Source organism: Chiroxiphia lanceolata, chromosome 10, assembly GCF_009829145.1.
Source record: "Chiroxiphia lanceolata isolate bChiLan1 chromosome 10, bChiLan1.pri, whole genome shotgun sequence".
In the NCBI taxonomy this organism is placed as follows: Eukaryota; Metazoa; Chordata; class Aves; order Passeriformes; family Pipridae; genus Chiroxiphia; species Chiroxiphia lanceolata.
In genome coordinates, this window is record NC_045646.1 from 11778150 (window position 1) to 11794175 (window position 16026).

Genomic DNA, 16026 nt, shown 5'->3' on the forward strand with positions numbered 1-16026 from the left:
TGCCTAGGAAAGATAGGCATCTTCATAGCTCATGCTTTACACTTCAATAACTGAAATGAAGCATCTGAAAGACTTAAGTCTTTGTAATTGTGTTTCCAAAACACACTCCTTTTCTAATGCTTACTTTACAATAGTATTGCTCTACTAAAAATACACTAATTTCTTCCTGAAGTTAATGCAGTCCTTCTGATGTCCTCAAGAAATAAAATTAAAAAGAAAAAGGCAAAAGAAAAAGTAATTATCAGGACATCAGGCTTCTGTGCTGCAGTTTACAAAAGTGAGAGTTCAGAGGAATGGTGATGCTGCTAAAAATCTTTCTACTCCCGTGGCTGTCTGAATCTTGAAATAAAAAAAAAAAGGGGAAAAAAATTCAACAATAAACACTAGACCTTTAATTATAATCTAATAATCTTGATCACAGCAAAAAATATAATGAATGTGAGGCAAGTATGTGTGTGAGAGTACAGGACAGAGAAAGGTTTAGGGCAAGGATCAGTGGAAAATCTTTAGAAATGATGTAAGAGAAAGCAAAGGCAGGGATTGGAGTTTGTAGCCTACAGCAGAGACTATAAAAACTCTGAAAGAAAGCTGAACATTAGGGATAAGTTAGAGGGAAGAACATCGCAGGACCATTAAGGTTGGAATTGTTTGCATCCTATGCAAGGTAAGAGGAGTAAGGACAGAGATGTGTTTGGGATGTTTTATGTCTTCTACTCTGTTTACAGAAGCTTTCTTCCCTTCTGTGTTTTCTTCCTCTTAATTTTTTTTCAAATTTTTTGTCTTAACAGACATGCACAAGGTATAAAGATGCCCATGCCTGATGGGAAAAGCACAGCTACTTTTTCCAGTTTGGGATTTAGATAATAAGGTGACTATCACCTAGTATTTTTTGTAATAAAACAGAACTAATAATATTCAGTGGAAACTTATTTCTTTCAGTTAATTTCTTTCATGCTCTTGCTGTGCTTTACAGTAAACTGCTGTCTGTTTATTGTTATGGATTTTCCTTGTATACATTACTGTCAAATAAGATGAAGAGCTATGACAGAACAATCCTTTCACATAACTAAATATCGTATGTGGTTGACAAGTTTGCTGCATGTAATACATTGTAAAACAGGAGATAAATTATTCAGGAAAAGTCCTTAATTTATGAATCTGCTAAAGAGTTTTATTATATTCCATACTAGATAAACGTTCATCCAGATTCTGCTGCATTCCAGTAAAAATAGCGTAACTGCAAAAACATTCCTACACTAACAGAGTAATTATCATTATCCAGTGATCTGACTACTTCAGCTTTGTGCCACTGTAAATTAAGGCAGACTCTGCTTCTGTGATAGTCATTGTGATTTCTCCATTCTGAGTTCAAAACTATTATAGTGGGTTTTTTTTCCTCCCACACTGAAGTTGTACAAGTAAATACATGCAAATAACAGTTGGTTTAGATGTCCAGAGGCTACAGTAAAGTTCAGAATACACTACTTTTTGAAGCACAAGCCTTTAGCTTTCCTTACTTGCTTTTTCAATTTGAAATTATTGCCCTCTCACAGGGATTGCACTGAAAGCTGAGGAGCTGAGAGGACGTTTTGTGCCCCTGCCCACTGATTCACTCAGAAAGCCCACTATTGCATTTATCTGTCTCTGCTCACCTCTATTCAAAATGCAACTGAACCTACTTGCCTTGTAAAATACTTTGAACATCATGAGGAAAAACAGGCAAAAATTCCCAGCTCAAACCAAGCAGATCTATGGTGTAAATGATGGGAAAACTGCAAAATATATCTGGTTGGACCAGGTGTTCTTCAGCATTTATAAATACCTGCCACACTGATTTCAGCAGATGAGGGCTTTATTTTCACTCATTGAATGAATGACAAATGTGTGCCTTCTGGCTTCTTACACAGCAAATTAAAAAAATTGAATGATACAACAGTTGTGAGAACTCTTGATATACCCTGGCAAAGTTTGCGAGTGATTGCAGCTTTTCTTCTTAGTCAACTCAGAGAAACAGGTTACTCTCTAATTTTCATTTGCAATGCATATTCCCCGAGACTTTTTTCTTCAAATAGTATCCCTGATCAGACTTTGTTTGTCTAGTAAATCAGCATGAATGTTTTAATCTCATTAAGTGTTCCAGTGCCATACTTTTCTCTTAAGAGCTTATCTTGAAGGATATTTTTTTACCAGACATTAAATAGTCTGTTATTATATTGATAATATATTTTGCTAATACACTCTTTATATCAGGTGTGATGAACTACTTATCATTTCAATACTGTTAGGAAAGAAGATAATTTTTCTAATATAGAAAAATCCTTTCTATTTCTTGATTTTTATTGATAGAAAGCTTTCTTATTTTTGCTTTAAATGCTGAAGGTGGCACTCTAACAATGAATAGTCATTGGTTTTTGTGCTAAAGATGAAGGAAGAAACCTAAATGTCAAGTTAGAAATGTTAAGAAAAGCTGGCATGTATAAATAGCATAGGGTTGAAACTTTGTTGGCAATGAAGAATAGCCTAATTTGTTTTCCATTGTACATACCAGGAATACTGCAGCTCACTCAATTATCTTCCTGAGGAAAGGTGCAAATAGGTTTTTCCCACTAAGAGGTATTTTCTTACACTGCATAGCATCCTTCTTATTTAATAGTCCCTCAGCTTCTAGCTGGGCTTTACCACTTCTGTTTGTGTCCTGCATCATGGTCTCCTACTTTTATGGTATTTATGTGAATTTTGGGTTTTTCATTTCTAAAATCCGTTGCTAAAAATTGATTTATTGCACAGTGTACTCAGCTTAGAAAGATGTCCAGCTTGTGTCCTTTCTGAGCATTCTAAAGAGAAGTGTCCTCCTCTGTTCTTCATGGCCATTTGGTTTCATGCCCTTTATCCACAGGGAGAGATGAGTACCATGACTGATGGGTCTTCCACAAGTCAATTAAATTTTCCTGAATCATACCTGTGTCTGTTAAGCAAAGGTACCCTTACATGGCTCTATTCATTTAGACACTTCTTGAACTCCACATGGAAATCAGAGGGGCACCTTTCCATCCTTTCTCCACATGAGCCGCGTGATGCGTGTGCTGCTCCCACAAACATTGCATCTTGTGTGGGCAGGGTCAGTGCAGAGTCCAGCCAAGCCCTGCAGGGACTAAGCCATGACCAAATCTGTTTTATCAGAGTACAAATGGTAGGAACAATTGTGTGCTTGAGCATCCTCTGAGCAAAAGCACAGCTATCAAACAGGCAAAGGTGACTATAGTGGTGATATGAAAACATGTCAGGACCCAACACTAGAAATCATGTTACAGGGAATGCAGTTATTAAAATGAAGACTATGAAAATCAATGACTAATTTTGACTGCCTTCTTGAGAAACTTTTAAGGAACTTCATTTTCAGAAAATGGAACATCCTTGGCCTTGAAATACTGTGTGATCAGAATTTTTATTTGGGACACAAAAATACCTAGGCCTTATCTCAAAATAACTAGTCATGCACCTCTTGCATAAGTTTATGAATTTTAAATTCTCTGTGGTTCCATCAGATGAAAACTACCTGCATCTATTTATCTACATAGTCAGGAAACTGAAATTGGAGGGAAATTACATTGTAACAGTGTCTGTGCCATATAGCTAATAAAATATATGGCATTGTTTAAAAATCTACACCTACCCCAGGAAACACATTATTAATAACATAAAGGGCCTGACAATGGCAGCTTACATTTCATTTTGCCATGCAAGTCCCATGCTTCAATGTCTTGCTTCAGTATCTTTTAGAAAGAGGTATGTGAGAAGTGCTCCATATCTCATCTGTGAAATGACAACAAAACCACCACTCTAACCAAGTTTTGGGCTCTGCTTTTTTTTTTTTTTCTGAGGATGGGATTTGTTTGGATTTTTCTGCCTTTTCCTTGACATTTACATGACTATGAAATTGTACCTGAGATACACAGGGGCCCTTAGCAGTTTCTGAAATCGCTAGAACTGCTGATGTGGGCACATTTTTGGCTTTGTGGTAATATATATGATCAGAGGATCCGCCTTACAACTTTTAAAAGTAATGCAAATTTGTCCCAGCACTAGCAGACTTATTCTTAGAGCTTCGCACAAACCACATTTAAGTTGTTCTTTCAGTAAGATAATCATCCATCTTCATTTTTTTGGACAAGGTATATTCCCGTCAGTATGCACTCTGAGGCTAATGAGGCCAATATTAGTATTCAGTGGTACATTTGATTAAGATAGGTAGCAGCAGTTAATATTCTATTTTGTGGCACTAGAGCAGCAACAAAATACCCCAGTAACTGGCTTGGAGACACAGCTGTGATTCCCCCAGCTGGATGGAACCTACATTCACGACTAACAGCTGATGGAGGTTTACCAGTACTAGTCCAGTGTTCATATAACAGAAGGACTGGAGGCCTAAAAGGCACTGCCAGGAGCTTCCTGGTGCCTATGGGACAGTCATGCCTTGGCTTTACGTCAGATCCATTTGGGAGCATCCAGGACAAAACCTCAAGGGATTCTCTGCTCAGGCACAAGGTGCTCACTGAAGGAGCAGAGTCCTCGTTTGTAGGTGAGCTCGGACACATCCTGTGTTGGTGCTGCAGCAAAAAGCAGAGCACTGTCATCAATATAGTGGCAGCTGAAGTGAAAGATTGCAGTGCAAGGTATGATGTCTTGCCTCGGCTCTCTTGCTAACAGGCCAGTAAGAAAAATAAGGCCCTTGTAATTTATGCTTGCAGAGTAATCTCCACAGTAATGTGAAATATGATAGTTCAAATGGGTAAGAACAATGATAGCTGTTTCCATTTTTGACAGGCAATGGGTTTGGAGCTTGGTGATGAATTGCATTCTGTCTGCAGTTTGTTCAGCCCACTTATCTTCAGGATGTCATTTTGGTTTTTGTTTTTTTCTTTGAAAGAAAAACATCTTTTAAGTCCTTTGGTTGGATGTTGGAGACTTAACAGTTTCTGTTTGGTAAAGTGTTTTGCTTTCTTGTGATCTTTTCTTGGAAAATGGCTCTCTACAGATTCCTAAGTAAAAGTTTTGTATGTTTATCCTGCTTTGATAAGGTAGAATAATGTTCTCTCTTTTATCTTTAATTTTATTTTAATTGGACCTGCAACGAAGATACCTAATTATATGAGGAATTTTAGTTTTGACGCATTTTAAGCTAAAGTCTCACTAAGACACATAAATATGTCTGAATTTCAGACTTGCAATTACATTTAGAGAAGGGTAAACCATATTTTAAGTCAGATAACAACAGACCCTGAGATAATAAAGACATGGCATTATACCCCAACCCCCTGACTTAGCTCTGTGAAATTGGTGGTGAAGAATTTTCTGGAAGGATGGAAATTCAGTACATATAGTAAAGGGCGTGTCTTACAAAGGCTTGTCAGAGCTTTGCTTATTCTCATTCAGTAACAAATATTGTAAAGCCTTACTTAAGGTCTCTCTTGGAATTGCCAAGGTAAAATTTGGAGGGGGTGAAGCAGTAGCCAGTGCATGGCTGGGAAAGCCCCATTTCAGCAGGAGGGCTCTGCTTACCCAATTACAACAGATGAGCTCAAGGAGAAAAACTAGCAACTGCTTTTAACAACTAAGGTCCTATGACATGGCTGAAGGTGGAAAGCTAAGTGCCAGACTGGCAGAAGAAAGTATGATTTTAATTATATTTACATAATCCTCATTGCACTATTAGTTTTGCAAATATTTTTCTGAAACTAAACTGCTCCCCCGCAACAACCCTGCTTCCTTCTCCTGCCTTGGTCCCATTGCTGCATGAAAATCCATAAAACAGGGTCTTGCTGGACTGAAGTTTTGCTCCCTTTTCAGTCAGTGACACTGACTCTTAGCTGCTCCTTCCCATGGGAAATAGAACCAAGCTTTAAGTCCTTACAATTTCCTCTGCTTCTAATTTCACTGGCGGCAAGTTCTGACCAGTTAATCAAATGTCTTTTGTGTTGCAGGTGCCTTAGTGTTTATTTTGATTAGTGTACCAGTTGCTATTTTTAGCTCTTTGGTCTTTGGGTTGAATGAATACCAGCATAGATCTTAAATCATAATAAACGTGTTTTTAACCTTGCCATTTATTTTTACATCTCTGTATCCAAATAATCAGGATGTGGTTACCTGTGAAGGTAGTAGATTGCTACTTCAAATTTCAATGCACACCCACATACAAAAATATACATTGTAGAGGGTCACAGCTTTAGAAACACCCAGTCAGACCCTTGTGTTTATGTCAAGCAGTGACTGTTGCTGTCAGACTGAGAAACAGTGGTACTGCCTGATTTACTACTTCAACTTTATCCTTTGAGTCCAGTGAAGTAAGTCTGCCTCACCCTTACAGAGTAATCATCAGCTTTCTTCCTAACTGCTGATCCCTCATGTACAACATTAAAAAAAATAAGTATATATATATATAGAAAATAGGGTAACCAAATAACAGAAACACGTGTAAAATGTTTTGAAGAAGCTAAGCGAGAAAGAGAGTTTTGAGTTTGCTACAAGTGTTATATCTTTACTTTTTAAAAATGGACTCCAAATGCTTTTGAGGTTTTACTCTTTCGTAGTATGGGGAAAAAGTAAAAAACAGTGTTTTACCATGTGTTTGCTGCCTGATCTAATGAGAAATTTTCTACACAAAGGATAAAACAACCATTATGCATTATATAAATGTATTTATACACCCTTTCCATTTCTGCTTTTGCCAAGTGGAGATTCAGCAAAGAATGGCAGAATCGGGCTTGAATTATACTCTAGGGCAGGACCTGGAGACAGAGAAATCAGGAAGTTAAAAGATGCTTTTGGCACTCGAGGCTCCAGCCTAGTTCTTATTAACATCAGCTAAAATATTCCTACCTGAGTCAGTTGGAGGCACATCAGGTTTTAAGAGCTAGATCCAAACAAGGGCTTAAACAACGTAGGCTAAACCCATGGCCCAAGACAATCCCTGGAGCAAGCAGCAACACAATCCCAACCCTCACAAAACTTGTCCCTCCTTGGTAGGCATCTGCAGTTCTGCAGCTGTAGCACATGGTCAGTCTGAGCAATGTATTTGCATGCAAGCTTTTCCCAGGTGTGTGAACTGGACAGTTTTATTCCAGGATTCCCCTGGAAGTTGTGGCTACCCTTAGGTCATGTTAGAGGACTATTGAAATGCAGCCTTGCTTTCAAAATGCTGCTGGAGAGGTGATTGCTGTCACAGCTTTAAGCACCTCTCCAGCATGTGGGGAGGTCAGGGTTAACCTGGTCAACCTACTAGCCAAAGTCTCCCTGCTTACAAGTGAGCATCTAGTTCACCTGGTTTTAATACAAGTTTGCATTCATCACAGCTGCTGCTGTAAGGACTGCCCCACTGTGCAGAAAGGAATCAAAAGATTTGCAGGGCTGTAAAGGAGCAGAAGAGGGAGCTGATTCTTCATGGGAAGGTGAAAAGAATTCAGCTGACACTATCTGGTTGGTGGGGTTTATGCAGTGACTGTTGGATAAAACACATTAACAGCCACAGGAAGAGAGTCTCCCTTTGGTTTTACTTCTTTAAGGCCTTTGGAGCAAGATTCCTCAGGGAACATAGCTGTGGAGTCATTAACAGACTGTTCTCCTTTACAGATGCTGCAGTTCCAGCTTGTGGTGGTGCATTTGGCCCTTGTGATTGCCCTGCTGTGGTGGCACTCCAGCTCAGTGCTCCTTGCAGAGGCAGCCCCAGAGGTAGGTGAATGTTTCTGATGGTTGTCACGTAACTACTCTCCCTTGCATGTTTTTGGCCACAGAGTGTGGAAGACACCAAGGTATCCAAATAGTGTTGGAGAATATTGACCCTGCAAGGGCAGAGGAGGAGCCTAGTGAAGAGAGATGCAAATTGCATGGCTCTGGGAGGACAGACAGAATGAAGTTCCATCCAAATTCTCACAGCCTGTCCTGAAACACTATGGGATCTCCTGTGTATTAAAACATTGTCCAGTGAATAGAGAACTTCCTGAAGAGGGGAAGGAGGCGATGGCAGGGGGGAAAGTAAACTCCTCTAACACTGAAGGGGAAGTGTAATTCTTCTTAAAGACAAATAATAGCATGAGAAGGCTGCAGCTTCCAGAAGCCATAAGGAGATCCCTGAGAGGAGATCACCTGCACAAAAGTTACAAATTAAAGGAGACAGAATAGACCAGGAGGGGGAAGGAGCCAAGTCACTTGCCTGAGCTTGAGAAGGAAAGCAGCAGATGAAATGTGAGAGTTATCTCATGTTTCATCCAAGATGACATGCAGGGGTTGCACCTGAAAATACTTCTCCTGCATTCTCTATTTTTAGTCAACTTGACATATGCCAGATTTGGCAGGAAACATATTTATGTAATGCCATAAAAAAAAAAAACAAGTATCTAAAAGTTTAGTCAAAGTAGCACTGTTTGGCTGTAGGGTCTTTATATAGGTTTAAAATTAGATGCATACTGAAGAATACTGCTGGATCCTTCTACCTTGCTCTCTGTCTTCACATAAGGGTGTCCTGACTATTGACTATACAAAAGCACTGCAGCAGCTGCTGTTCTGGTGCCACAGAGACCCGGTATTGTGTCTGTATCAGTGGTAGATTTTTGTGAAAAGAATATAAGAACAGAACATCTTTGGACGCTTCTTGATCTAGAGCCTTGCACTGGACCAGGGCATGTTTTAGCTGCTGATGGGCCACAATTTGTCTTTGAAAGAGTTTAAAATCTCAGTATCTATGACGTCCTTTGGCAATGCATTCCCCTTCATCTACTGGCTGTGATTGAAAAGTAACTCCTTTTATTTATTTTAAATCCACCATCTGGTGACTTCACTGGGTGGACTGAGGAGCTCTTCTTCTTGAGGAAAAAATTACCAGTCTTTATTCACCTCATTGATGTTCATAACTTTATAAATCCATTGTATCTCTGCACCCCACTCTCATCTCTGCTTATCTGTGAAATTGTATTTGGTTCAGTGGTTCACCACAGGAAAACTCTTTTCTACTTCTGATGACTGTTTTAGCTATCTCCTTACTTCTTACAATTCTATTATATCTTTTTAAGACAAAGTAAGTGGGACTGCAAAGTAGTCAAGAGCAGAGGTTATTTTTGACCTTCTAGTTTCAAATGTTATTTTGGATAGTTATCCCCATTAACCGAAAGGGAGAGTTGAGTCTTTTTTAAAGACATGATTTTGTTGCAAGCTTATATAAAAGTTTTATAACCCTGAAAGAAAACAGAAAGGATTGCTCTGTGTGCTTGAGGCTCATAAAAAGTAGAGTCAGAGGACAATGTGAGATCCTTTACAAAAGTATCAACAGTGCTACATCACTTGCGTGATCATTGTGGTCATGTGCTCCTTCTCATATAAAGGTCACAGTTTTATACACTCTATCACTGCTTATGCCACCCATCAAGTGGTGGGAAACATCCCCACCACAACTATGGTGTGGACCACAGTAGACAAGCACATTGCATCATCCATGTGATGCCTTCTTTACATTTGCACTTAAACCACTGTGTATGAATAAGAAAGATAGTGGTGTGCTTCTAATAGAATAAAACCTGTTTCAAGGCATAAGTTATAATTTTTTTTATCTAATTCTGTGAAGATCAAGTGGAGCAAGAAGGCAAACATTTCATCTGAAGAGAGAACAATTTGAGCTTGCTTTTGCAGACTAGCTGCTGCACTGTATTTTTCTGTTATATGTAAAGCAAATATTTAACTTTGGTTTGTTTAATTTCTCTCTTGATAGACCCCAATATTCTCAGCTATTCTGATAAGAAAGTAGAGTTTGGTTTTGAAATGGTGTTAAGCCTAATGTTGTAACTAAGGTTCAAACTCTTGCGTCCACTCAACATACTGTTCTTTCCTTTCCTCCTCCCCATGTACTGTTACTGCATAAATTCTTTAAATGTCAGTGCTGAGCAAGTTTATTTTGGGATGTGTTTTGCATAACTATTAATTAATTTGTCATATTTGGATGGAAAATTCTGTATAAGTTTTCATTACTACTTATTAGCATTCATTTAAAAAACAAAAATCAGTTTCTTGAAAACTATCAGGGTAGATGTTGGAGTTGGGTAATGGTGATTGCATTTTTTAGAACTATTAAACTACTCAGCTCATAAGTGATACTAATCACAGTGCTGAGATAAGGATAGTGGGATGGCCTGCAAAAATAGGCTTTGTGAAGCAATAAATTTTGATATTTCTTGGAATAATGATGAAAGCAAGTCCAATTCTATAAAAAAAATTAATTTCCAGACTTTGAGGGCAAAATCCTTTCAGTGGAAAATGGCCACATTTCACAGAAGGTCCCAATTTCAGTGTCCCGGTGTATTTGCAGGACTGCTGCTGTGACACTGATTGAGATGGTTTTCCTGGAACCCGAGCAGCCAGCACACTTTATTGCTTTCTTTTGCAGCCTTTGGAGCCTTCTGCTGCTCTGGGCATGGGAGCACCTCCCATTGCCAGTGAAGAGAAGTCAGCCACCAACCTGGCAGACAAACTGTTCCTTCTTGATGACTTGGTGTCTCCGGAGAACGAGGTGACTGAGACCAAGAAGAAAAGAAGCTTCCCAGGATTTGGTTCTCCAATTGACAGAATTTCTTCAACCTCTGTGGATGCTAAAAGCAAACAGAGGTAACTTCTTAAATGCTCTTACCAGTGATAAAGTAAGGGTTTAATCAACACATCAACACCTTCATGGCATATGTGTGAAGATAAGCATGTTTATAACGGAGTTAAGCAATGATGCTCGATACAGCTGGGGAGAGACAGTGACTTTGGGGCAAAGCTCAAAGCGCTTTTTGCTGTATCTGAAAGAGCTTAGCTGTCTTGTTCTGTTCTTCTGGTAACTGTCTTCTTTTGGATGGAATCCCTAATGCCACAAAGTATTTAATAACATGCTTAAAGCTTAATCTGGAAGTGGAAAGTATTCATGAGAGCCAGTCAATATTACAAGTATTTTTTTCAAGCAAAGTTTTGCAATATTTTCATGTTGTTTTTCCATTTATCCACCCCATCTGCCACTAGGACTGTTTGACTGCAGCCAAAAGCGATGAAATACGAAATTTTTAAAACCTTGAGTAGAACTATTCTGTTCTGTATGTCTCTTCAAGAGGTCAAAATCAGCTCACTCTTTGTTTGCTTTTTAGCATATTTTCCCTTTTCAGGGAAAGCTGCTGTACTTTTTTGCAAAGGTACATGGTATTCCCAATTTGTCTCATGCTTTTTGGATGGAAATCTTCTTTCATTCTACATGCAATACAAGAGGAAAAAAAACAAAACAAACACACATAAAAAAGAGAAATTGTGGTGAAAATTGTCTGTGTTTTCTAGCAGCTTGTCTCTGAATAATGAGCTCATGCAAATGAGTGTCACATTGCACGAAATTCCACCTTTTCCAGCAGCAGTTTGCAGTTTTGCATTGGGATTATCACCTTGAGGGAGCAGATTAGCTTTTACATTTGAGGTTGAGTTATTTATTAGAACCATTTGAGCTACCTTGATCACTGTATTGATGGTCTGGTACTGCCATCAGCATGGGACACAGATCAGGTGGATGCTATGAAACAGTAGTAAGGCTCTACCTTTTGATGGAAACAGGCAGAGGCTGCTGCACTTAGAGGAGTAAAACAGAGGACTGAGGACCCCATCACCCAGAAGAGAACAGCTCATTTCTATATGAGCTGAGACAGTTACCTTTAGAGACCAGGAAATTACTTGGTGAAAGCTGATAAATAGATTGAGCCCCCTGAATCAATAGAGTCAGTGTGTTTAGTGCCTGGCATACAAGAGAAACTTTTGGAAAAGAGCAGATCAAATATAAGTCCACTTAACAGATTGTTCTGGCACCCCCTGGTTACATGAGAGCCCAGATCCTTGTCTTGCACATCAACATCAACGTAATGCTTTAAAAGCATACGAAAAGCATGCAGGAAGGTGGAAATCTTCAGAAGAGGTAAAAAGATCCATAGGTAGAGGGAGAGAAAGAGGCTTCGGGAATCTTAGACAAGGCTGTTTTAAGGAGGAAACGTCACTTTGTCTCTAGTAAGTGATGAAAAAGGGCCAGCGTGGTTTGGAGGGTGGAGCGGTGCCTGTGCTGCTCTGACGCAGGGTGGCCACAAGAGGGGACGCTCCGCTGCGCTGCCTTTCTCGTAGGCATCACTTCACAATTTCCTTATCTAAGTACAGAGCATGACAGTGTTACAGCTAATGGTGCAGAAACACCACCCTCTCCTCACCCCCGCAATCCAATTCCAATGTGGGGAGTTAATTCCCCTTTTATCCAGGCAGGCTCAGTATGGCTCTGGCAGCCCAAATCTCCCTCCTGCCCCCCCATAAGTTTGTGCCTACACCTGGGGGGAAAACAGTGTTATCCTTGAGGCAAGAGGCTGAGGATCAGCCCTTGGCTTCCCTTCCCTTTGCTTTTCATAGGGCTTAGTGTAACAATGCTGGATACTTTGGTGCCTGAGGAAGGGGCAGGGAGGGCCATACGAATGGCTCTCCTTCATTTGCAATGTTCTGTAGCTGCTCCAACACAACCAGTGTGGTGTTCCCTACATATGACATACACCATCAATTCCCATTTTGTGACCCCATCTGAAAAGCAGCTAAAAAGGAGGCAGTGGGTCTGCAGATGCTGGAATGATGGGTCTGGGCTTCGGCCCATGCCTAAGAGGTATGAGGAAAGGAGCCTGCTTGGATAAGACCATGGTCTACACAATTCTGGGTGGGGTGTGCAGAGCTTTGAAGCCCCAGTATGAGGGAGCATGGCAGCGCTGACACAGAGTCAGACTTCAGAGCACCACAGCATGCTCTCCTGCTAGTTACTTTGCAGCCAGCAACTTACAGAACAAGTCTTTAAAAAGGACTGATAAAGAATTAATCTTCCAGGGCTTCTCTTGGACCTGCATTTCACTGGCAGTATTTCTAAAGGAAAAGTTGACATTATTCTCAGCTGCAGGAAATCTTGCCATTTCCACAATTAATTAAAATAAAACTTGAAAAAATGCTCCAAAAATGCTGAATTAAGATGGGAAAACTTATTATTGTATATGAAAAGAACCATGAAAAATATTTCTGCATAGAAATTCTTTCACACTTTTCTCATGCCCTCATTCATCAAATTGTCAGGAAACTTACCACATGGAAGAAGAAAACCCAACAAAACCTTCCCATTTTCAACCTCATCAAAGGATTGCTAATATACAATTTTGATGAACAGTACATAGCCATACACCCCATAAGAAAATCCTGCTAGGACTTTTTTAACTTGTCCCCTCTATAACTGTGCAATACTTTCTATCTCCTTGCTTATCTTAGCCCCAGCTGGCCCTGGAGACTTTGAAGATCCAGTCTAATGGATCACCTGCAGTGCATGAAACAATTCCCCTTTATAAAAGCAGTGTATTGCCTTTCATTTATGAATAGCAGTTAACTTGTGAAGTTATTTGTTTGCTGCCAAGTAAAAGCAGGGATAATGCATCAAGCTCATACAGTCTCTAAAACAGCTGCAACTCCTGCCTAGTATTTTGTAAGACGAGTGCAGCATCTTATTTTTAAACGCATCTTTGGCTGCTTCTGCGTCACAGTTCTTTCTGAACAATAAGGTGTTAGTGGGATGAATGGAGGAATCAAACATGTAGTAACATTTTGATTATTCATAAGGTATCTTTTCCCATTTCTTTTCCCTCCTTCTTTGCTCTTTTTCCCCATGCAGGAAAGTGCTTGAGCTGCCCAAGAGACGGTTTGGAGTTCCTCTTGACCGGATTGGAGTGAACCGCCTCGGCAACACCAAGGGTTAGCAGTTCCTGCAAGTAAGCCAAAGTATTCCAGGTGTGGGCAGGCTCAGAGAACCCACCTGTTCTCAGTTACATGGAGGTACTCAAGTCATACCAGTAGGCTCAGAAAGAGTGGCTTAGGAAATGATGGCTTCTTATAACATGGAACGCCCTAATTTGCCACTGAGTACCTCTCTACAAGAAAACAAGTATTTCTAACGTTTTCATCTCTTCTAGACCACCTTACAGTCTGTTTTTCCAAGTCTTGCATTTCTGACATTGGAAAATGTAATGTTTGCTGCTTTTTTGCCTACAGGTACTTCTATTCTTTATGACTGATGCTGTATTGGAAACATTACAGAGGTACAGAAGATGCATCGCAGCATGTCTTGTCCTTGACTAATGATACAACATTCAAGGAATTGACCTCCTGCAAAATCTGTTTCACATTGCATTTTACAAATGTTGCATTTACAGTAATAACAAATTCAGTTCATCAGGTCAGAATGCTGTCACAGCTGTGCACAATGTCACTGATAGGAAGGAACAGAGAATACGTATATATTTTATTGCATGGCATTTATCTGTTAAACTAGCAGAAGTTTATTATTCTAGCCAGGACTGATAAATTTTTTGGATTGAAAATAAAATTTCGAGAGATGCCAACAGCAGTCCATGAAAAGCAGACAGTTTGCTTTGCATGTTTCTTTCAAAAGGGGAGTTGTTTGGTAGATGAAGGGAGGATTTAACAGTTATGGGACAAAGCTAGAATTTATTTGAGTTGGTGTTTGAGAGAATGATGTCTTATGCCTTTACTAGGAGTTAGTCTGAGTAAGAACTGTGACGATGCCTTAGTATTTGTCCTGATGTTTTGAGTGGTCTTTCTCTTATCTCTGCACCATATTTAGACATGTTTTCATCGTATAGCAGATCCTGAAATGTGGCGAGACTTTTAGTTTCCTCCTCTAAGCTGATGAATACATTTCACTCCTCCCTATGCATAACATAGGATAGCGTCCAAATATGAAGTCATCTACTTCCTAGACCATCTGCATCATATGCCTTATTTTAGCCTCTTAATGTGTGCACAGGGCATAATCAGACATGTAACTCTAAAAGTTCAAGTATTTCTCACTCTGGTAAAATGTAAACATATCCTCTCCACTTCATTTCAGATTAATACAGTTTATCTTAAATCCCGTTTCATGCTTTTCACCCCTTTCCAGATTATAAAATATAGCTGAGAAGAGCAGTTTGCTGATATCTCAATGCTCAGATTCCTAGCTAATGTTTTCTAAACACCACATTCTCCTTCTCGGACTTTGGTCCATGTCAGCTAAATCCCTCAGATTGCTATTCTTGGGTATAAACCATCTTTAGCATTGCAAAAGAAGATCCATTGAGAAAGAGATTATGCAGGATTAAGAAAAAAAGTTATTCTTGCCAAACACCCTGTGCAAGGCAGAGAATTAAGAGTTAATTTCCTAAATCTTATATGAGGCACAAGGCACCTGGCCATCAGCCTGGTGCCTGGCCAACCAGTCACCCCAGCCATTCAGTCCATGCTAGAAACAAGTCTGCAAATGCAGTCCCAGGCAAGCCCAGAGCCTGTCCTCTGCAGTGCACTGCCACCACCCATCCTGAGCCTGCCCTGCGGTTTAGGGAACATTTATCTTCTTGCACTGAGCTCATCCAGTCAGTCTGCAGATTATGTGCTTGTAAGGCAGCCATATGTAGGGGCATGGTCAGATTATGGAAGTGATGACCTGACCACCCAAACAGCTGTCAGGCAAAAGCAGCATGGACAAAGTCATTGCGTGACATATTTTGGAAGACTGAGAGCAGAGGACTCCAGTGCTAACACAGCAGGTTTTCAAAGGCACTGGTGGGTCATAAAAGTATTTAACAGTTGGCAGGTATTAGCCTGGGCCTCCAAAAAAGGGGGATTTTTAAACCCTGATAGCTGTATGCAGAAATGCCCTTCATTTGAAGGGTAATGTGAAAGCAGAGCAGGACAGAGGTGTCTGTGGTGGTGTTGGTGGAAGCTTTAGTGCTGCTCCCACTTCACTGTGTGGATTACTTAGGAGAAAGCAACAGTCTTTCTGTTCCTCTGCCCCCTCTACCACAGAGCACCCTGAGACCTCCTGTGGCTCAAAAAGCATCTTTAAAATCCATAAATTGGCACGCGCTGTTTAAAATATGATGCTATCTGAAAGGCTGAGCATCACAATTTGGTTTT

General features: G+C 40.0%; 1 protein-coding gene across 2 annotated transcripts; it reads left to right on the forward strand.

The window, feature by feature from the left end:
- Positions 1-611: 611 nt before the first annotated feature.
- On the forward strand, positions 612-14944 carry OSTN (osteocrin). 2 transcript variants are annotated; one of them, XM_032697904.1, is made up of 5 exons: positions 612-664; positions 7627-7725; positions 10427-10644; positions 13727-13823; positions 14104-14944. In XM_032697904.1, exons 2-4 carry the CDS (start codon positions 7627-7629, stop codon positions 13809-13811), a joined length of 402 nt encoding a protein of 133 aa, XP_032553795.1. In that variant the 5' UTR covers positions 612-664; the 3' UTR covers positions 13812-13823; positions 14104-14944. The 2 variants fall into 2 exon arrangements, with proteins under 2 accessions (XP_032553795.1, XP_032553794.1); XM_032697903.1 differs by lacking the exon at positions 612-664 and adding an exon at positions 7347-7445 and having other exon boundaries at positions 13727-13806.
- Positions 14945-16026: the final 1082 nt, after the last annotated feature.

Excerpts from the sequence above, each read along its gene's own strand:
- OSTN (XM_032697903.1), top strand. The coding sequence starts at position 7,627 with ATGCTGCAGTTCCAGCTTGTGGTGGTGCATTTGGCCCTTGTGATTGCC. Across the intron at positions 7,726-10,426 it reads TTGCAGAGGCAGCCCCAGAG|CCTTTGGAGCCTTCTGCTGC; the intron begins GTAGGTGAATGT and ends TTTCTTTTGCAG. Across the intron at positions 13,807-14,103 it reads CCGCCTCGGCAACACCAAGG|GTACTTCTATTCTTTATGAC; the intron begins GTTAGCAGTTCC and ends TTTTGCCTACAG.